At 38.7% G+C, this 21,872-nt stretch overlaps 1 protein-coding gene across 2 annotated transcripts in view; it reads right to left on the minus strand.

Moving 5' to 3' along the window:
- Window positions 1–1,223: 1,223 nt before the first annotated feature.
- The window catches only part of DOCK8 (dedicator of cytokinesis 8), a 90,561-nt gene continuing 69,912 nt past the window's right edge, over window positions 1,224–21,872 (minus strand). For both annotated transcript variants that reach the window (XM_039729927.1, XM_039729928.1), the window contains 15 exons: window positions 21,573–21,669; window positions 20,733–20,867; window positions 18,705–18,857; window positions 17,471–17,629; window positions 16,501–16,601; window positions 15,869–16,061; window positions 11,073–11,216; window positions 10,116–10,247; window positions 8,330–8,464; window positions 7,746–7,835; window positions 7,092–7,328; window positions 6,272–6,415; window positions 5,144–5,250; window positions 4,126–4,293; window positions 1,224–3,529 (listed from right to left, as the gene is read on the minus strand). In XM_039729927.1, coding sequence (XP_039585861.1) covers window positions 3,466–3,529; window positions 4,126–4,293; window positions 5,144–5,250; window positions 6,272–6,415; window positions 7,092–7,328; window positions 7,746–7,835; window positions 8,330–8,464; window positions 10,116–10,247; window positions 11,073–11,216; window positions 15,869–16,061; window positions 16,501–16,601; window positions 17,471–17,629; window positions 18,705–18,857; window positions 20,733–20,867; window positions 21,573–21,669 — 2,059 coding nt within the window. In that variant the 3' untranslated portion in view covers window positions 1,224–3,465. The remainder of the gene's footprint in view (window positions 3,530–4,125; window positions 4,294–5,143; window positions 5,251–6,271; window positions 6,416–7,091; window positions 7,329–7,745; window positions 7,836–8,329; window positions 8,465–10,115; window positions 10,248–11,072; window positions 11,217–15,868; window positions 16,062–16,500; window positions 16,602–17,470; window positions 17,630–18,704; window positions 18,858–20,732; window positions 20,868–21,572; window positions 21,670–21,872) is intronic.

Genomic DNA, 21,872 nt, shown 5'->3' on the forward strand with positions numbered 1-21,872 from the left:
AGAGATTGAAACACCTAAAAGAGTCCTAGCTGGCTCTGTGTCAGACTCTCAGCTAAGCTTTAATTGCCCTTTCTGAAATACTTGAGACAATGATACTTCCAACAGACAAAAAGAAAAGCAACAAAAAAGAGTTTAAATGTTTGCTTTTGCTTTCCCAAGCCTTCGCAATTGGTGGGAAACATAACGAGAAAGCATTCAGCTTCCCAGGAGAGGTCAAATAACCCACACCTACCAATTGTAAGTGACAACACTGCTTTTCTCTGTACCCAGCACAAATGTGGCTACTCCTACTCATGATCACACCTGTTCAGTCCATCACCTCCTGATGTTGTGGTTTCTTGCATGTAGCATGAAAAGTGTGCTCCCTGTATAGATGCTGTTCTGCAAACCAGGAAATCTAATGTTAGGGCTGCCCATGTAGGGTTCATTGTGCTGACCAAAAGCAGCTACCTTGACTGTTTAAATATTTTCAAAATGCACTGACATTTATACTTCGGGGCATTGTTGCTGGCCCTCTCATACCTGGCACAGACTCCTTACATCTGCCAGATGTGCAAATGTGTGCAGGCACCTGGTCTGGATGGGGTGCGCTCTCCTGCAGCACTGGGGCTGCTGGTCACCAGCTTGCCACCCGTGTGCTGCCACAGGATGGGGATGGCTGACATGCCAGCAGAGAGACACTGGTGCTCAGCTAGAGGATTCTTGTGCCAAATTCAGCACCATGCTCCTTAAAGCTGGTGCCTGCTAGCAGAAATTGCAAGGGGTGAGAGAGTGCTGGTGAACTCCCAGCTAAATGTCTACGATGGGGTAGTGCTTATCTGCTGGTACCCCTTTGACAGCCTCAGCAGCTAGCCCTGGATCTACCTAGTTTGGACACACAAAACTCTCCCTAGTCTTGAATTTTCCAGATGCTGAATTCAGGAATCAGGCATGCTTCTGCTCTACAGCTGCAGACCAGGGGAAGAAAGGAGTCACTGAGTTTCCCAGTGACATTTTTCATATGCGTCGAATGAAAAACAGAAGTTGGGAAGCAACCTGTTGCTTGTAATCCCTGCAATAGGCACAATTTATCCTAAAGACAGACCAACACATCCTCTGCCCGATAAATGCATTTTCTGATAAATGATGCTTCTACAAGAAAATGTTCTTCCTACTGAAATTTTCTTTCCAGCTGTGTTCTATTGAGGTACAAGATGCAACACAAAGGCACTTCTAAATATGCTGTGTAACAGTCGCTTTATTGCAAAATGAATATTGTAAGATAGAAAATTTGTTTCACATAGTTCAGCTCTTGAAAGAAATGTACAAGCCATGTTCCATTTGCAGAAGGGACAACATGAAATGCAAACTGAGGGCAAGACTGGCCATCTGATTGTGAGGTGCTCAACTTGTAAAATGGAAGTAAGAATCCATCAGTATTCATATTATCCTGAGTATTATTTCAGTTCAAGGAACCACTTAATTACTTTTATCTAGTACATTGTACACCTGTTAGTGGTTTTATTTACCTGAGGTTTCTGTTAGTTAGGCTATAAAGGATAAGTATCTTGTAAACAGCAATGTTGAATTGTGGGTTTGATAGATGACAATATTCTGACCTTTCTCCTCAACTGGAAGTTAAAAACAATAGAGAAAGGGCTAGGTTCTGATAGGCAGAGGTCTCATAGCTTCAAAACTTTGGGAAATCAGTATTTTTTCAATCTAGAACTGTTTCAAAGAAACTTGAATAAAGAGAAGCTACTCTCAAATAGAGGCATCTTTTGCTTTGAGCTTTTTATACCATTTGTTTATGTACTTTGGATATGCTTACTTCAAAGTCAGGGAGTTCTTATGCCTTATTATTTAATTTAACAATACTAGGAGTGAGGACGGAAATTATTTTCTTACACTCCAGGGTTTATTTCACATATTTCCACATCTCATCTTGTTTGATCATCTGTGCTAATCTTTTACAGAGCACATTCAAAATATGATACAAATTTATATTATCAAATGGCAAGGCTGCAGGTGACCATAAAAATCAAAATGTTTCCACTAAAAGCAACAGCCTCAATCTCCCTTACACTTTTGGATTAAAGAGGCATTGCCTTTTGAAACATATGGCATCAGCTCTGAGAAAGTTCACTGTAATTTTCTAAAATGAAGCATGAAGGAAAAAAATTGACCATTTCCTTGAATTGTCCACCACATTAAATTCTGTGCTTGGGCAAATGGAATTGGTTTCTTTAATCAGCAATAAAGTACCTTTCCAAAACATTGAAGGGGTGCGGGAGAGGAAGTAATATTTAAGATGCTTTCACAGATCTTTGTTACAAAATATGAACATTCTATGGCAAGCATAAAATACAATAAAAATTGTAGCTCTTCCTCTGTCTCACTAAAGGAGTTCCAAAAGTCCTAAATGAGTTCCAAAGTCCTAATTTCTCCTCCCTCTTTGCATCCTCATCTGCAGAATTGTAATAACATTTCCATAATTCAGAGAAATGCTGTAAAGATTACTTAGTAAGATATTTGCTTAGGACCCAAAAAATATCAAGCACTAGGTATTATAAATTATACGCTAATTTCTCTTAAGCTACAGTAAAGCCTGAGTCAAGTGATTTGCAGGAAATCCCCATTGTGAACTTCTGTAGTTAGTTTTGGATAAGGTTATCTACAGAAGAGCTTTACGTAATAATCACTCATAGTTTAGCATCTTTTTAAACTATTACTTGCTAGCTCTGCTAAATATGTCACATATTACTAACTGCACGTCAAATCACTATACCGCATGTCCCTATACTTAGAAAAAAATTTAGAAGATCTATAAGAACTATCAATTACTACTTCTTGATTTTCATGCTTTGGTTGAGAAAACTTGTGCAGAACTCCCTGCAGTTAAGGGCCATGACAAAGAATCTGTTCAGAAACCGACTGAGGAAATTATCCTTCCCTAGAGTGCCAGCTCAGCAAACACTGAGCAGGTAACCATGTCCCTCCTCATTAAGACAAAATTTAAGCATGTGATTAACGTGCAGAATGTGCTTCATTGCCAAAAGCAAATGGATAAATGCTGTCTTGGAAAAGGACTACAAACACATATAATTTGTTGTTATTCCTTAGACATGTTATTTGGATTCACCTCAATGAAACAACACAAAGTTCTTTGTCTGTTATCTAGTCATGACTGGCTTCATGCCACTGGCCAGTCTAAGGTCCACCCCTCTGCATTAGGCCATTACTGTACAATATATACAAAAGTATCTAAAAAGCATCCCCTTCCTTTCCAAGCCCTTGTGATACGTGCTTGATTAGGATTTATCCCCTAGTTTTCATTCAGTGATCTTGTGTAAATGCTTTTCTGCATGCCATCCAAAAAGCGCAGATGCTGTCTTCTGAGATTTCTGATTTCATAGATATGGAATAAATACTCCATCACATCTGTCTTGCAGCATGAAGCTCTTCCTTGGCCAAAGCAGCTAGTTCTTAGGTACTTTGGGAAGAAGTCTGGGCATCGTATTTCCTAAAACTGTGGTTACGAAAAGATTCCCTGCAATGAAACAGATTCATAAATAGAGTTGGCAAATGAAAAACAATCAAATAAGTACCTGTTTTGTGAAAAGGAGCTCGGCTGAAATATGCTATGTGTTGGCAGGTCAGAGTTGTCATTTCTTCTTCTCCCACCCCAAACTGGACACAGTGGCTTTGTGAAGAAGCATATAGTCATGATCAAAGAACATTAGACTCTTCTGTGTCAGTCACGTGCCTAAAAAGCATTATGTTTTCTGTAATGAAAGGATGACTTCATGCTGCCTAACACCACATAGTGCCATACTTTTTCTATCTCCTTTCTGGCTTCAAAGGTTGAAAAATCACAAGATATTTCCAGTAAATTTGTTGGGGTGAGGTCTTATCTAACAATGCATTGAAATTACATAAATCCTCTACCCCTGGAATGCAGTGCTTGAGAAACACAGCTAACACTACAGTGATCTCCAGTGGAAGTCAGCAGATTTCTTTAATCAGAAATAGAGTTGGCAGTGTATATTCCAGCTTGGTTTTATCTGCCAGTAAAACTCCCTTTCTTCCTTGCAAAAAATGGCATATTTTTTTATATCCATAACAGATAGCCTGCCCTAAGTATACCTTGTGCTATGGACTTTCACTACAGGTTTGTAAAGCTCTGGGATCTTCCTCTCAATCATGGGTCTAAGGTTCTCCTTCAGTTTTATGTAGTTTCTTTTGAGCTCCTGGTGATATTCCCGCTGATCAGCAGTAATAAGCTGCTTGTTTTTCTCCACTGCTTCACCACACCTAGACAAAAGGAAAGAAAAAAATACATTATATATATAGTCTACTTCTGTTAAACTCCCTTATTATGTTTTAGGTAATTTAAATGGAAAAAAATCCAGTTCCTTTAGTCTAGGCATTCCTCTGGTAAAGACTAAGGTCATAATGAACTAATAAGAAAGCTCTGTTTTTTCCAAGTACATACAGTGAGATGATATTTTTAAGAAATTAGGAAAGCATGAGTGAATTAATAAAAAGCAAATTTAATGACTGCAGAATACTGAGCTAGCTGCCTACTTACTGTATAAACAGATAAATTGGCAATAGCAATACTTAGAAGCTGTATCTTCTGCATAAGACTTGTTTTTATTTAACTCAAACTTATCCTTCAGCAAGGAGGATAGTCTGACTAAGGAGATGAGTATCTTCATATGTGAATATTTTTGTTGAGATTTACAAACGTATCTAAAGCAAAGGACTTGTGTCTGCCAGTACCACTGTGTCTGCTTGACAGATGTGGTTTTCTTATGAACAGCTTTCTAAGTAAGAATGCCATTTTATTAAAAATCAAATCAAGGCAATAGTCTGAAATGTTTGATTTCTATAAGATGTCAAAAGATAGAACAAATAGAAGATCTTAATTTATACATTATTAGTTTAGAGTGTTAACATTTCTTCCCTTTGAGAGTGCAGTGCCTACCTAAGCATTCATGTGAAGCAGAAATAACAAGTGTGGTTCAAGGGTTCAAAGTGTGAGATGCCAGGATTCATGATGCTAACTTGCATAGGTAATTACTCAGTTATATTATCGTTGCAGTATTGCTAATATTGAACGTATTGATGCAATTCAGCATTTCAATTTTGTTTTACTGACCTCATTATAAACTCTTTGAAGCACAACCTCAGCTTGTTGTGATGTCGATAAAGTTTGGGGTCTGCTGGAATTTCAGCCAGGAACACTTGTGCTACCTCTAGTGGTCCCTTATGGAAATAACACAGGAAAATGTCAAACCCACCTGCTTAGACTGAAAACAGAACACACATTTGTTTAAAGCTGTTTGTTATTTCATGAGTGCAATTACAAAAGAAAATAAAACTATGCACAGTTTCCACAACAGGATGGATTTTAGCTCCCTTTCCCCCATAATACTTCCTTTGGCAAGCAGAATTTTTGCCCATCATATCTTATCCTCTCCTGTTGTTATTCCTCCTCCAGTCCCACAGCAAAGGGAACAAATTCCGCTCAGCCGAGAGGAGCTGAGACAGCTCTAGTGACAAACCTGGTTATATTAGAGAAACACAGCTTCTGTGTGTGTATTACAAGACCTTCAGGCAATAAGCCCAGTCCTGAAAAAGATCACTCTTTGCAAAGCTTGCAACAATACGTTATTTCATAATAGATGCATTGGTTGGATACTGAGAGTATTTAGGCTTTCAGAAAAAAAACCCCAAACTCTGTGAAATTGTGCATAACACCGAGTTTTTGCTCAGCCATGGCTTCAGCATTCAATTTTAATTTTTTTTAAACTGCATAGGCTTTTTTTAGTCTGTATGTTTATGTTATACCTGTTGCATCTCAGCTTTACTTTGGGGCACTCAAGTCTTAACTTCATATATTGACTTAATTTCCATGAAATTGAGTTTGTGGTAGTTCCACGGGAAAATTGTTATTATTATTCCCATTCCCCAAGGATAAATCTGGAATGAGCAAAATGGCTGAGATGGCTAGCATGTTAGAAATGAAAAATCCTTGGATGCATTCACAAGACTTCCATAAGTTTCTGCACCTACAGCCAGAACAGCACTTCCCATGAATACTTTCACCAGAAGCATAGCTAATGAACAGTATACAGTGACTAAATATCAAGGGATGAAGTTTAAATACACACAGTGATTAAATGTGTCTGACTAAATGTACTTCCTCCAGTGCAAGAAATAGGAGTGCAAAAAAGAATGCACAGTGAGAAAAGTACACTTCATCTGGCTTATTTGGATCCCTTACCTGATTTACAGTGGCTCCAACTGAGCCCTGCAAAACCATCTGGAGCATTTTGGCATCTGGTGGCTCTTGGTTGGTGGCTGCTGTTAGTTCCTGTGTTTTTTTACGCATATCTTCAATAGCAACTTCAATTGGTGTTAAAATAAACTAAGGGAAAGGGAAGAAAAGATGGTTCATTACCTGAACCATGCAAGCAGCTGACCTAGTCTAAATACAACAATATCACTATCATTCTCCTGTTTCAAAAGCAGTAGTTGTGAAACCCAGGAACACTGTTCAATCTAACTTGGTAGATGGTCATCTTGGTAGATGGTGCAGCTGATCCAAAGCTCTTACACAAAGCTAAGACAAAACTGATCCAAAGCTCTTATCATTTGCAGAAATTGGGTGTGAATCATACCTCCTGTTTCCATAAATTCATTCTTATTCTAAGTTACTTCATGCCTGAAATGGTGTTGTACTTTCTACAGTATAAAGCTTCCCTGTCTCTAAACCAGCTCTAAGCCTGGTCTAGTTCTCTGACTGTACTCCTGTCCTACTTCTGCTTTATTAGCCAGAAGTATAGCTACAAACAGAGCTCCATCTATCCTCCTACACAGCATTAGAGCTAGGAGATCAAAAGAAGAATGTACATTGGCTATTGTCTCTTCTCCATAGTATCTCTATGCCTTGTCTGTCCCTTCTGTGATAGTCCTGTTTACAAGAGCAATGTCAGAGAAATTCAGCATTCTTTTTTTTCTGCCAAGCATAAATTTAAAAATCTCCCCACCCAGAAACTCCTTCAGTCCTCGAGAAATTAAATCTGTCTTCAAAAGCTAATTACCTCTTCTCTTTGGATGACATTGATTCTAGTTTTGATGTAGGGGAAAGCATGCATTGTGGTTAGGATGGTGTTCCTCTTGTACTGCTCACTAAGCTCTCCTCTGGGACGCCCATCCATAGTGAAAGGCGTAGTGTACATAAACCGGCAGATGTTGAAGTTCTTTTCAAAGTAGGTAACTCTGTCCTTCATTTCATACTCATCAAAATAGGGCTCCACAAAAGTAATTTGTATGTATGCCTAAGAAAAGAGAGAACAGTTACAGTACTTTACAACCCAAGAAATGTAAAAGCAATGGCACATGTGAATATCCCATACACATTTCCTAAGGATGGTCTGGAAAAGCAAAGAGCTGAAGATCCTTCAGGGGTCATTTTCTTATTCAGAGCTAACAAAACTCAGAGGGCACAGCTTGACCCTGGGAATCAGAACCATGGTAGGCACCAGAGATCAGAACTTACAATTTCTATACTCTGTGACAAGCTACCACGCTAAGCCTGTCACAGAGGTTTTAATACTCCTGGGCACAGAGATACCAAGTTGGGTGTTTTCTTTTAGTGCCTTAATGTTTGAGCATAAAAGTTGTGAAGGGGACCTTCTCTTCCCATTTCTCTTGTGTGACAAAGCACTCAACCCTCTCGGTAGTACTTTCCCTACCTTATTGGGATCCAGCTTTCTTTTGTCTACAGGAGCAGAATCCTTAATCACTTCCACAGCATCTTCCCCGAAACACTGGCCATAAAATCCCTAGAAAGGAAACAGAGTTATTCCATAATTTTAGCCCTTAATGCAACGCTAATGCAATTCTAGGAGAAAGGAGTGAAAACCATGACAGTCAGTATACTGCTCCACAAACCACAGCTGGCCAGGGTAAGGCATCTTCTGACAAAGATCACTGTGAGTTGCTCAGACAATCACAGAACTTGAAGTTAAACAACCAGAAGTGAACATAGCAATTCTATAAAAAAGCTGAAAAGATACCAAAGCAAATATCTGGCATGCTCAAAATCTCTCAACTTTTTACAGGCCTGCTTGTAGGAGACATAGCCTCAAAAGAATGGATCACTTATGCTTTAAAAAGGGATACTGTGGGAAGGATATGCACTAAGGAAATAATCTATGGTGCAAATCAGTTTGTTATTGATTTTTTAATATAGAAATGATAATATTAGGACTGTGTGGGTTAAGTGAAAAGTACAATATACCATTTGAGATCCTGTTAACATAGTATTTTTCTTTACCTCTAATCTGTGAGAAATCTCAGGGAGTTTTGTAATTGCAGGCTCCTTATAAACAAATTCCTGTTCATCCAAGTCCCCAAATTTCGATCCATAGAAACCAACACGGAAGTAAGTTCCAAACATTCGTTTCTGACCCTAATTGATAAAAAAAAAGGGAGGAAATTTACAGCTGCTTTAGGTGGACATTGTAGTATTTGGAAGCCTTTTTTTTTCTCCCAGCTGATGTATAAGAGAATCCACTAGTCCTACATTTTCACCATTTCAAAGCCACTTCTATATATCATCAGTGCTGATGGATTAGAAGCACAGGAGAGAAAGCATATAACTAAGGGGACATTTGACTGCAATCTAATTTAAAATTTAAGCTGATAACGAAGGAGGTTGCACAGAACAAAATACCTTATTAATTTTTAATTCCTTTGAATACGTGTAATAAAATTAAATTTTTGGAAATTTGCAATGAAAATTGATATGAATTTGAAACTGACTTGGCTCAGCAATAAGGTTCTTCTGAAGAAAGAGAAGGGACAGTATGAGTGATGAGAATTTAGATCGGTTTTCATATTTATGAAATATGTTTTATAAATATAAACACTTTTCTGTTTTATAATTGTAAACACTAGTGAATTGATAGTAAAGTTATTTTTGTTAAACAGAAGTGGCCAGGTGGACACAGACATGTTCAGTTAAAACCATTTTATATTCATTTCTGCTTTTTTTGTATGGAGAGCCTTTTTACACTGTAGACTATGTAGGTAGACCCAAGCAGATGGAAGCTTTTATTTGAAAAAAGGAAATGGAATTATTTCAGATTATGGTGGGTTGATCAGGGCAGGATGCCAGGTCCCACCAAAGCCACTGTATTATCCCTCCCTGCAACTGCACAGGAGAGAGATAATGAATGATTCATGAGTTGACATAAGGATAGGGAGTGATCACAAATTAGTTACCATCATGGGCAAAACACAGTTGACTTGGGAAAATGAATTGAATTTATTACTAATCAAACTTAGAACAAGGATAACAAGGATAACAAGGATAACAAGAAGTAAAACAAATTTTAAAAACACCTTTCCCCCTTTCTCCTTAGGCTCTACATCTTCTCTCCCAGTGGCACAGGGAGGTGGGAAATGGGGGTATGGTCAGTTCGTCGTGTGTTGTTTCTCCGCTGCTCAGGGAGAGGAGTCCTTCTCCTGCTCCAGCCTGTGGTTCCTCCCTGCTCTAGTGTGAGCTTCACATGGGAACACAGCCTTCTTTCAGGCATCCACCTGCTCTGGCATGGGGTTCTACATGGGCTGCAGGTGGGTCTCTGCTCCGCTGTGGATCTCCATGGGCTGCAGGGCCACAGCTGTCTCACCCTGGTCTGCACCACGGGCTGCAGGGGAATGGCTCTCTGGCACCTGTAGCACCTCCTGCCCCTCCTTCTCCACTGACCTCGGTGTCTCCAGAGCTGTTGCTCTCGCATATTTTCTACTCCTGAGCACAATTACATCTGGCCAGTAACTTTTTTACCTTTTAAAATATATTATCCCAGAGGTGCTGCCACTGTCACTGATGGGCTCAGCCTTGGCCAGCCTTGGCTAGCAGCTGGCATTGGCTTTGTTGGACATGGGTAAAGTTTCTAGCAGTTTCTCATTGACATCACTCTTTTAACCCTCCCCCTCCACTATCAAAACCTGGCCATACAAACCCAATGCACACACGGACAGTTTTATTAACAGCAGTCTCCAAAAAATAGTGCAACCCAGTAATGTGTCTTGCTAGCAGTGCCTTGCCTCAAAAGTACCTTATTAATAATGCTGTCAAAGGCCTTCTGTAGCTTGCTGTGTGTCAAGGTAAGCTTCCTGAAGTCCCGATGTGCTTCCAGTATGGGGATGACAATTTTGTACACTTCATTCACAGTTTCATACAAACCTCCCTTTGAACGAAAAAAAAAAAAAAAAAGAGGAAGAAATGAAGTGAGTCCTAATGCACTCTGAAAAGAAACTATATCTCCATCAATGGCTTGGCTGAAAAGGGGATTTATGGAACTCATCTGTTAATCTGCTGTGTTGCTTGTTTTGGTGTTCTGAAAACCAGTAATAGTAAATAGGCCGTTCTGAACAGCAAACACTGAACGGGATGTAATTTGGATCTCTGATCTATTTGGCACTTAGCCCAAATTCCTGTGTAAAGTCCTGGTTTCTGCCTCACGGTTACATGAACTAGAAATGCAGGCTAGCAGGAGAAAATGGATTTGTTTGTCATGTATAGTTCAGGGCAACCTGAACTTTTTTCTGGACAAAGGGACCCAAGTGATATCTTTAGAGATGCTAAATCACAAGTCCTTACATAGTAAGTGTAGATTATGAGGCTCATGGTTGTATGCTTTGTAAAAGAATAGGAGAAACTCTGACATGCCTCCTAAAGATCTTTTTCTTAAATGTAATATCCCATGATATACCAACTGAAAGTCTTGGTTCCTGCCTGAGACACTTTCTGTTGATGTTGCCTGTGGTCTGTACAGTAGATGTGGGTATGTGGCTGAGCTAGGCTGAAAAAGCCTGGGTTAATCTATCTGACTTGTAGTAGGCAGTACTTGGACAGCCAAAAATGTGTCCTCTTGTTATTTGGACTGTGGCAGGTCCGTGATGCCTAGTTTAGGAGTACTGCATTGTTTCCTCTTGTGCAGCAAAGGAAGCTGTGGATCTGGCTTAGGCAGCCCACTATCCACTCCCTCCTGGTGATTCTGGTCCTCACTCACCGTGCTGAAGAGCTCTGCAGCTTGTTCCAGCAGCCCTACCAGTCCACTTTCTGAGAAATACCTCCCAGAACATATGCCATCTTCATCTGGAGACAAAACATCATCTGAAACAGCAGATTCCTCCAGAACATTGGATGAAATGTTCTAAAATATATCAGAGCACACAAATAAAAAAACCTAAATCAACAGTACATCACAAAGATTGAGGAAAAAATTGTTTCAACATATTTACATGATGGGAAGAGGAATGCAACCAGGGGACACATAGTTAACATTCTTTTTTAGAAATGAAAGTAACATCATAAATCTCCATAGATGGCAGATCAGGAGTTTCGCTGTAAGAATAATGAATTTTCTTTCTAGCCTCAGGTTTAAAATGCAGACTCCTGTAGGTGTCAAACTAGCTCTTCTCTGATGGCTGGATTTCCATGGAGCTTGCAGTGAGCTCAATCTCCAATACTACTAGAGAAACAAGTAATGTGCCCTTCCTAGTGCTGGCACTTAGGGGTGGGAAATCCCAAACAGCACTCCAGACCTTCTGCCATCTGCTTGAATAAATTGAACTTCCAGCTTTTTATTCACCTTTTCCAAGCACAGGAGAAGTAGGACACAGACAATATCACTCTAAAAACCACAGTAATTGATTGCTTCTTGGTTCATCCTCTGCCATACTACACTTCAAACCTGCAGGATTTACTCAGTTTCTTGTTAATGTTATGGATCTCACTGTGCATTTAAATAAAACTGAAGTCTTAAGTCTTCATCTTAAATAAAGATGAAGTCACTCTCTTCAGATACTAGACCATGAAACAGCATGTCTACGGCTCTTCAGGACTTCTTTGAATATATGACACTGGGTGGCATCAACATAAAAATTTTATAATATGCATAGAAATATGTACAAAATAACCGCAAAATATGTGTACATATAGTATGTGTCTGGCATAAGTAACTTTCAGCAGCAGCAGAAAGGCTAAGCTTTGATTTTCTATTAATTAAAAGGAGTTGAATTAGTGTCATAGTGTCTCACTTCAGCAGAAACTGGCAATGACAATCTGTCTGAGTGCAGGATGGATGCCAGCTGGCTAGCTAGCTGAGTCCTTAAAGGCATCTTTATAAAACAGCAGAGACACTGAGGGCTGTTACTATTGATCAGATTTCAGATAAAGAATTGGCACCACACACCACTAGCAGCATGGGGCTTTCCCCCCGGGTTTTATGGATGTATTTATTTCTCCATGGGTGAAATTTACTCCAGCCATGCTGCCATCACACTGGCTAGTCTGCACATCACATCAGTGCCACGGGAAGTGTGAGGTGGCACTTAGAACAGCTTTCACAGGAGTTCAGAATACATCTGAATTCAAAATCTGAAATCAAAATTCAGAATACATCTGAATTTTGGCCAGAGGAAGAACCACAGCACATTTAGCACACCTATGCCTCTTTTTACCAACCAGTCTCGTTGAAGAGAGTGACTTCAACCAGACTTAGGTTCACTGGCGCATACCTGGAGAAACTCACAAGACATGGAGATTAATTTCAGGTTTTCCTTTTCTGTTACAGTAGCCATTAAGGACTGTTTTCATGTGGCTCTGGTGGCTTTAAATTTTTTTTTTATTATTTTTATTTTCCTTTTGTAGCAGAGAAGAGAGTCTAGAGAAGCGGTTTATATACTAAGGTAACAAGAAAGTCATAGACACCTATAATATCCACCTGTAAGCCTCTAATAACTAATGTCAGGAATGTATTTCCATGTACGCTTCCATTATAGTCCATGCACTCTAGGGGGAGAGAGCCTGCTTGACATACTCCTGGGGCTTGCATGATCTTCTACAAAGTGGACATGGCTCACCCAACTTAAGCCTTGATCTACCTTTCATATTGAAGAATTTTACATATCCCATGTATAATAAAGGCAATACATAAATCATAATGTATTTTATCAGCAATTATATTGAATTTCACAAGCCTAGCTTTCATTAAGGAAAACAAGTGCTTCTGTGAACTCAAAAACCTCCCTGATCCCCAGCCCTTATCACCATGTTAAATTAGGCCAGGGTAGCCTGCAACCTAGATGCCCAAACAGCCCAAGCAAATTAGGCTGCTGCTGAGCTATGTATGTCAGCAGGTAGACACACACACAAATACTTGTCTGTGTTAATACAAAGTGGCTTTAAAGTCAGTCCCTATGCACTTCATACTCTCACTAATTCTGCTTTACCACTTGTGAAGTGGATTTAGCGTAAACATGAATTAAGCTCAAATGGAATCCCACTGAAAGTGACCTCACTTTGATTTTGAGAGATAGTTTTGATTGCAGAGGGAAGCATTTTGTCTGGTACAATATAAGTAAAAGTATTACTCTACTGACAGTCAGTTTTCTGGATGCTAACAGACTCTGCAGAAGATCAAAATCAGAATTGATTTGATCCTTTGCTGACTCATTTTAGTAATCCATGAAAAGGAGATAATATTTCTGCTAATGAAGAATAATATTTTTATTCACATTATTATCACCCCCAATTCCACATCTAAATGTATATCACCAATATTAGTTGATCTCATATCTGAACTAAATGAAGAAATGATCACAGAAAGAGTCAGTGAGTGAGACCTGTAACTACACTTAAAGCTGAGCCAGTCTGCATAGTTTTAACAAAGCCATCTGAATAAGATCTCCACAGGTGCTAAAAAACATAAGCCGAGACAGTCTGCATAGTGTTTTGCTCTTTTAACAAAGCCATCTGAATAAGATCTCCACAGGTGCTAAAAAACATAAGCATGTTTGTAAAGAATGGGAAACCTTTTCTTGAAAGCGTATGTTAAAATGCAAAATATTATTATAGTTAATTACTTTATTGAATAAACTGAAATTCAAAATTGTGCTGTCAGATAAAGAGTTAAGTAATTGTGTTCTTGTCATTAGGGCATTTTATTACCTGTCTCCTATGGGGCAACTGTGTCTTTGGAAAACATGTAATTACAGAAGCATTTTGATGAGAGAAACTGATTTACTGCTTTTAACCTCCTAAGTTTTTGCTTGCCTACTGCTTTGCACAATAGACTTCAATTCTCTAACATAAATGAAAACATATCAATTTATAGCAACCTGCATAATCTAGGAGCAATGGAGGGAGGAACTGCATTAGACCCAAGTGTGTGAGCATTCAAGCCAGACTGGGAGCAGGATGACATTGGGGAGGGAATGCAGATTTCACTTATATCCAAATGATGATAGTATCTAACAAGTAGAAAGAAAAGAATGGTAAATAGAAGTAATGCATGGAAGTTAGAAATTTGAAGATATACAAAACTAATAAGGGATGCAAAATGGCAGAAGAATAAATCCATGGCCAGTTTAAATGCATGTTTAGCCATTAAAAAGAGCTATCATACAGCTATCTTGATTCTAAAGAAAATCAAGAATAAACACTTGTCTATCACCTAATTTCTGAGGTGATTGAAAATACTAATGTCTAACAAACTAAATTCAATGCAAAATGCCAAGTGGCTCAATCATATTCACATTTACTATTTTGAAGGGGAAAACCCCAGTGTGCTTTTATCGAGGGATGATGAATGCATCAAGTATTAGGTAGGTATTTCAAACTCACTTTGACAATAAAAAGTGGTCTGCAAGAGATTTAAAAAAACCCCAAAAACCTAAGCAAAGGAGTATTCAAGCAGTGAATCCTGAGCTGCCATTTGTTTTAGAAAACCGGGGAAGTTCCAGAAGACAAAATATGCGTTGGGGATCATCTACTTCTTAAAAGTGTACAAGATGAGCAAATGGTGATAGGTTTATCAGACTGCACCAGGACAAAATGGTGGAAATACTGATACAAAATTACTAAAGAAAACCTTAAAAGTATTGTACTTAGACTGAAACAACACAAACCTGATACTTTCTAAAGAAAGGAATTACAGTCCAATAAAGGTAATAATGTTTAAACAGTGGATGTCTATATAACATCTAAGGTGATCCTACAAAATATTTCCACTAATTAGTTTAAATGATTTATAATTTACTTTAATCACTGCAGCCGGCAATTCACTGGTTTCAGGGAATAATGATATAAGATAAATTATCAACACACAGCAATAAATTAAGGGTTTGGCCATTTTTATTTTTAATAATGTGGAGAAAAGAATCACTAAAATAATTGAATTTGCACTAAGTCAGTTCAGGTAAGGGTATCTAAAACTGCATAATCTGATAAACTAAGTGGATGTATATATATATGAGCATTTTAAAGAGTTTAACCACAAAGGCTTATGCTTTCATCTATGTGATGTAGAAAAGTAAGGTGAAAAACTAAACCCAAGAAAACTGTCTGGAAAAGACCAGTTTATTACTGAGTAAAGAGCTCAACAACGCCGAAAGAACCAGTGAAGTCTTCAGAGAGATAACATGAGAGGTACAGCTCATGCTGAAAGAACTTATGGAAGATTTTAATTTGACTTGGATATACTGGATTGACTGCAGTGACTGTGTTATTCATCAGCCAAAAGGGTTTGGTTAGTAACTTGAGGGCAGTCAAAGAACTGGAGAACATGCCTGAAAGAGCTGAGCAGCTGCAATTACCTAGCTTATGAGAAAGAAGTTTGAAAAATGCATCTGTCACAGTTGATAAGTGACAGCCCTAGAAAAAAGCATGTAATAATAGAGGGGTTCTACTTGGCAAATGAGAGATTACAGTATCAAACTGCTGGAAATAGAAGCTGGAGACTGCCATTGTAACATCTGCCCCATACAAGCACCAGAGCTGCCTTACGCCATCAAAGCCTTTTACCTGAAAACTGACACTGCCCACAGGGAGATAGGTGCGATCCTCAAGCATGCTCAGGTACTCTGACACCAGTGCTGCAGCATGGACCAGGCACATGGCTGCTTCTGTGTAGCACTTCCTCTTGGTGTGCTTCTCTGCCATGTTCTGCAGCCAAGTCAGCCTCAAGTCCGGAGATGTCTGGTATCCTTTTGCAATTCTGAAAACACAGGCCAGAAAGCAGGTGTGAATGACCACTTCTCAAATAATAAAAATACCCTTATAATTCTTCTCCTAGGTTGAGTGGAAGAAGACATCTCTGTCTTCTGTATGATTTGTTAAACAAAAAGCAAAATAAATGGTTAGGTAGTGCTGGGCAGGAGATAGAGGGGCTATGAGGAAAGTAAAACTGCTGCATCCAAGACTCTTCAATGTTCCTGACTTTTATCCTTGCCCAAATCTATGTCCACCTCCCAGAGGCTGCACTGCAATGTGCTCACTACTGCAGCCCAGGTGCCCTGCTAAAGAACAGCTCTGCTAGAAAGGAAATGAGCACAAACAGAACAGATAGAGACTTTGTCACAGCTATGTCCCTAAAATATATAGTTCAGCTCACCTCACTGCAGAATTTTCTGAGTAGCAATTCTAAATGGACTCACCTGTACATGAGGTCCATCAGCATTTCTGGATCTTCCTGAAATTCCCTCATTTTCACCGTATCTGATAGGATGCCATTCAGATTACACAGCAGCTCCTCTACCTGAAGCAACGCAAAGATCATTGTGCAATTCTCAGATGTTTATTTTTTCCTTCTGGAAAAACAACAGTATCTGGACCAGATGATGTTACTCTCCTTAAGCCTCTTTTACTCAAGGAAATATCAGGATGTTTTCTTCAGCTCTATGTAATTCAGCAAAGGCTGCTCACACAGTGAATCTTACACACACACATATTTTAATTAATCAAAACTAGCTGAAATCTTTTGATCTATTTATTTCTGAATGAAAAAAGTAAAATGGTTCAGCAAAGGCTGCTCACACAGTGAGCACACACATATTTTAATTAATCAAAACCAGCTGAAATCTTTTGATCTATTTATTTCTGAATGAAAAAAGTAAAATGTGCTAATGGACTTCAGCCTTAGTTGATCTTACATCTGAAACTAGATGTTTTTTTAAGTGTTCAGCACAACCTGAGTTACTCTAAGAATTTTAACAAAGTGTTTGACAGTTGTCTGACATGTTTTTCATTATTGATGCTGACACCTTACAAGCTGGCAAAGAGAGAGAATTTTCCCAGGTGGTACTTGTCTGAAAACATAATGAATCAAATTCCATTTTGGGAAAATGTTAGAGGGCGTAATTCCTGCTGGTGTCTAGGAGAAAGCTGTACTCAAAGCCAAGAGATGATTCTCCTGTAATGTGATTTCAGGGGACATTCTTTAGAGTTTATTTTATGGAATAATATCCATTTCTTCCCCCATTATTGTTGTGCTAGACATAAACTCATGCAATAATCTCTTCATCCTTCTTTTCATTGCTTTGGAAGACCAAGATCTAGTACTTGCTTCAATGATGGTCCTACATGAAAGCTCCCGATAAAAGCCAGAGATGCCATAAAAGATTTAACCTGAATGGGAAATGGCGTTGCCTGCATATCTGTATCTTCCTCTGCATAGGCCAGGATGGTTCTCAAGGATCGCCGAAGGAATTCCTCATTAAACTCAGGTGATTTTCCAACCAGAGAAGCTAGCGACATGGTCACCTGCATCTTCACTCTTGAAAAATTCTTCCAGAAGAAAAAAACAAAAGCATGAAAGAATGATGGCTGCTCTGCAGTTCATACATCTACCTCCTCTATGAACAAACACACTTTCTCCTGTCCAGAATGAGTGCAGTAGACTCACTGCCCACATAACTGGCCTCTGGTGCATCAAACTAATCGTGTTTTACCCACTTAAGCCAAAGATCCCTAATTCTGACATGTCTCTACTTTGGTGCTAGAATGTTCCTTGAAATATGCATGCTTTCTTGAGACAGGAGAAAGCCAGAAGCACCCCTTTCCCCCTTTGTACAGGCCAGTGGGTGTGTGGATCAGACCACACACAGGAACAGATGAGGAAGAATGACTGGAAAAACATTCTGGAAACAAATCTGGGAGGCAAAAGACCTCTGTGAGCTTCAATTGGTGGTGCATTAGTGATTCATTACACCCTGATGATCATGGTGTGTCTGCAGTGCATTTTCCTTCTGCAGAGCTTACACTTTTTACATATCCAAGGCTTTAAAAGTAATAACTAGTGAAGGAAATTCTGTGCAAGATCAGACTCTATCCAAAATGCTAATGCACATGCTTTAGTGCCAGATCATTATTAATCTAAACACATAATGTATGTATTTTGCTCCACATGTGTGGTAAAAATCAGAGCTTAGTCCTAAGACCAAGGAGTTGGTGAAGAATTCCTATTAATACAAGTATACAGAAGTATACAGAGGTTGCAATTGCATTAGAATAGAACTAGACTTGAGTTGTTCAGACACAGGAATGAAAGAAAAGACAACGTGAAGGGTATTGCTTATGCATTGAATAGTCTTTGCTGTCAGAGGCCTAATGCTGCTCTGTTTGAAGCTGCATTTACAGATATGCAGGACAATATTGAGTCATGTTTCCTGAATCAAAGCAATGAACAATAATTAAAGCTACTTTCCCCATGCACTTCTAGCACTTCTCTTGGCTCAAATGTTTGAAACAGCAGACCAGGTGACTGCAGAAGCATTCCACTTGCTATTGCAACTTCAGTCTTTGTTTCAATTGATCACAAAAAAGGGCAGCACAAAATACACTGCTGCTCTCAAAATCTTACACTGGTAGAGCTGAAGCTGTATCTCATGAGGAGATAAAGAGTGGCACAGGCTTGAGTCCGTGTAATGTCTATGCTGCTGCTGCAGTGATGGAGAACTCTTTGACACAGGTCAGCACACTGTTCAACCTCCTCTTCAAACAGCAAATCTCCAAACTAAGGGAAAGGGAAGAAAACATTTATTACTCTTATTTCTAGCCATTAAAACATCATTATCTTAGTGCACAAAAGTCACAGGGTTCACAAAAAGTCCAAAGTTTTCAAAAACTACATTTTATTCTTCTTTTTATTTAGACTTCTGATTCCTGTGTTGCTGTAGATTCTATTTTTAACATTTTCTAAAAGAAGAAAAGGTTTGAAAAGAAGGATTTGTGTTTTGGAAAAAAGAGAAAGACACAGAATAAACTCAGAGTAAGATGGCTCCAGGAGTTTTTGAAAACATCAAATATTGCAAAATTCTTAGAAGCATGAAGATTTGCTATTTTCAGAATACGTAATGATGATGAAGCATGCAAATACTTCCTTAAGTATATGGAACAATTTTTAGCTCTTTGCGCCAACGCCCTACCCTTCCCCAGGCCTCCAATATGTTCTTCCTCCTATGGTGTGTGACAAAACTTCCACTGCCAAGCTTTCAGGCCAGACCCTCCCTTACAGTGTCTTCAGAATGACACAGCAGGCAGTAAACTCAGGGGGCAGGATGTCTGTCCAAAGAAACTCTCAGCAGAGACAGCACAGATGCACCAGTACCATATCTACATACACAGGACTGATAAAGGTGTCTGAGTGAACACAAGATATTGCTTCCAATTGGCAGACCGCTATCCCAGTTCTCAGCCTTTCTTCAGTCCATTATCTCACTGTTTAGTGTCTAATTTATATCACAAGCCTGCTGGCAGAGGGTTTTATCACTTTTACTTGTAAAATAACATCTATATGTCTACAGTGTAATAGAAATAATTGGACTGCTTTACGAAATACAGAACAGAGTCAGCTTAACTGTAAGATCTATTTCAATAAGAATAACAATTGCTTCACAAAATTCATTACTGTAATTGGAAGCTAGCTTTTAAAGATAAAGTAAAATGAAAACATAATTATTAGTTTCATAACTATTCAGGTATCTACCCTGTAATTAGGCTTTGTCAGCCTATCTGCATTTAAGAGCAGACAGGCATTAACTGGACAGGAGTATCCAGTTTCTTATTTTTATTTTAGGGAAAATAAACATTTAATGCATCCTTAATGGAGCTGCTTTTCTTTGTAGGAGAATGAATCTTAAAAAGATTTTAGAGTCCTTATGAAACACCCAAATCCTTATGACCTCTATTATAGAAAAAAAGACTTCGGGTCAATTTCTGTACTCATATACATTTTGAAGTTTGTGAAGTTTTATTTGTTTTGTTAGGGTTTTTTTTCTTTATTTGTGCTGTTTTTTCTGATCTGGAGTTTTTTTATTGGTGGTAGAGAAGTGGAAGAGAGATGAGGATTTGGCTTAATTTTCAGGAAGAACAAAGATGTAAAGTGTCAATGTCTTAGAATTTTGAAACCCATCATAGAAATAGAAACTTAGAATTATGCCCTCAATGTCTCATGAGTTTTGATTTCTCTGCTGCCCATCTGACTGGAAACTAGCCTTGCTGATGTAACAACTTGAATTTGATTTTATGGAATTCTTGTGCAGTTCTTGGCACTAAGATTTCTAATTTTAACCAGAATGTGTTTGAAATAAAACGTATGGAATTGCTTACCTTTTTATTGGTAAATCTTATATGTTTAAGAGTAGACTACTAAACCCATAAGATTATTCAGACTAAATTATTCCATCTTGTGTGGTCAGTGAAATAATCTTATAACAGATGAATAAATCCTGAAACAACCCTATAGATAGTAATTTGTATTTACATATGCAAAATATATTTAATAAATGTCAAAGAAAAGTGGTAAGTGAATGGACACAGCTCTGCTCTACAAATGCTGTTCTATTAATTTGATTGGAAGCATGAAAACAAAAGTATATCAAGAGCATACCTTGGCAATGAGTGCTCTGAGTGTGGCAAAGCAATGAGTCAGGTAAGTTGTACTCTGATCATAGCCAAGAGAATTTACCAGGACCTTCAAAACTCCTCCCAAGAGATTATCTCTGCATTCTGCTGCAAAGCTCGCCTACACAGGAAGGAGAAAAACAACAGCTGTATGAGGTAATTCAGCAATGAACTGGCACACAGGAACTGAAGTTCTGCTCTCCAGCCCATGAGACATCTAGGACTTCAGAATTTGCAGTTTCTTCATTTTTAACATCTGCTTTGGAGAAATTTCAAAGCACTTTTGTAGTGAAGACAAGAAGACAGACGGGGAAATGTCCCAAATATTTTCCAAGTTTCAAAGACTCTCCAATGCATTTTTAAGCTCAGTGAGTTCCTGCAGGGATTTTTGAAGCTCCTTTTTTGCTCTTTCCAATCCTTCATGTATACTTTGGGTTAGGAACAGATCCTGTGGTGGGCAAGCACTATCCTTTCCCTTGCATCCTTGATATCCTGAGCATGTTCGCTAAACAGACGTACTGGTACACAGACGTACTCCCCAAAACCAAAACAGTGGGGAGACTAGGTGCTATGAGTGGTGTCAGGTAAAAATAATGTCCAATACAACAAAAGTCTAATAGGTAAATACTTTTCTAGTAACAGGTCTTCAAGCATGAAGTTTTCTTCTCCCTACCTAGGAATTTTTTTCTATTCAAGACTATACAAGTTTACAGAAGATCTCAAAATATTTTGCACTGTCTAAGAAACAAAAGGAAAAATTAATCTTGCTTCCACTGGCTTCTGAGGGAGCAGGGATTGGTACTAAGCCACCTCTACTATTTTTCACCTGAATGATGTTCTCTTGCATATCAAGAATGATCAGGTTTGCTTCAGTTGCCAGGTTTCCGCTGATCAGAGCTTCTTGGTCTAGTTCAGCTTTCGTCCTGCAAAATGAATTCTAATTAAAGCAAGCAGAGTGCATCCCAAGAGTTAGATGACCTGCTATTTAAAGAAAGCCAGAATACAAATGCATACCATTCTGAATGATCCCATAAGAACAGACAATGACAATAGTGCTCAGAAACGTTTCTTAAAAACTGTGGAGTGAAATTAGGAAAGCTGCTATCATAGAAGAGCAGTCACAAAG

Source organism: Passer montanus, unplaced genomic scaffold (assembly GCF_014805655.1).
Source record: "Passer montanus isolate IOZ18808 unplaced genomic scaffold, ASM1480565v1 scaffold7, whole genome shotgun sequence".
Classification (NCBI taxonomy): Eukaryota; Metazoa; Chordata; class Aves; order Passeriformes; family Passeridae; genus Passer; species Passer montanus.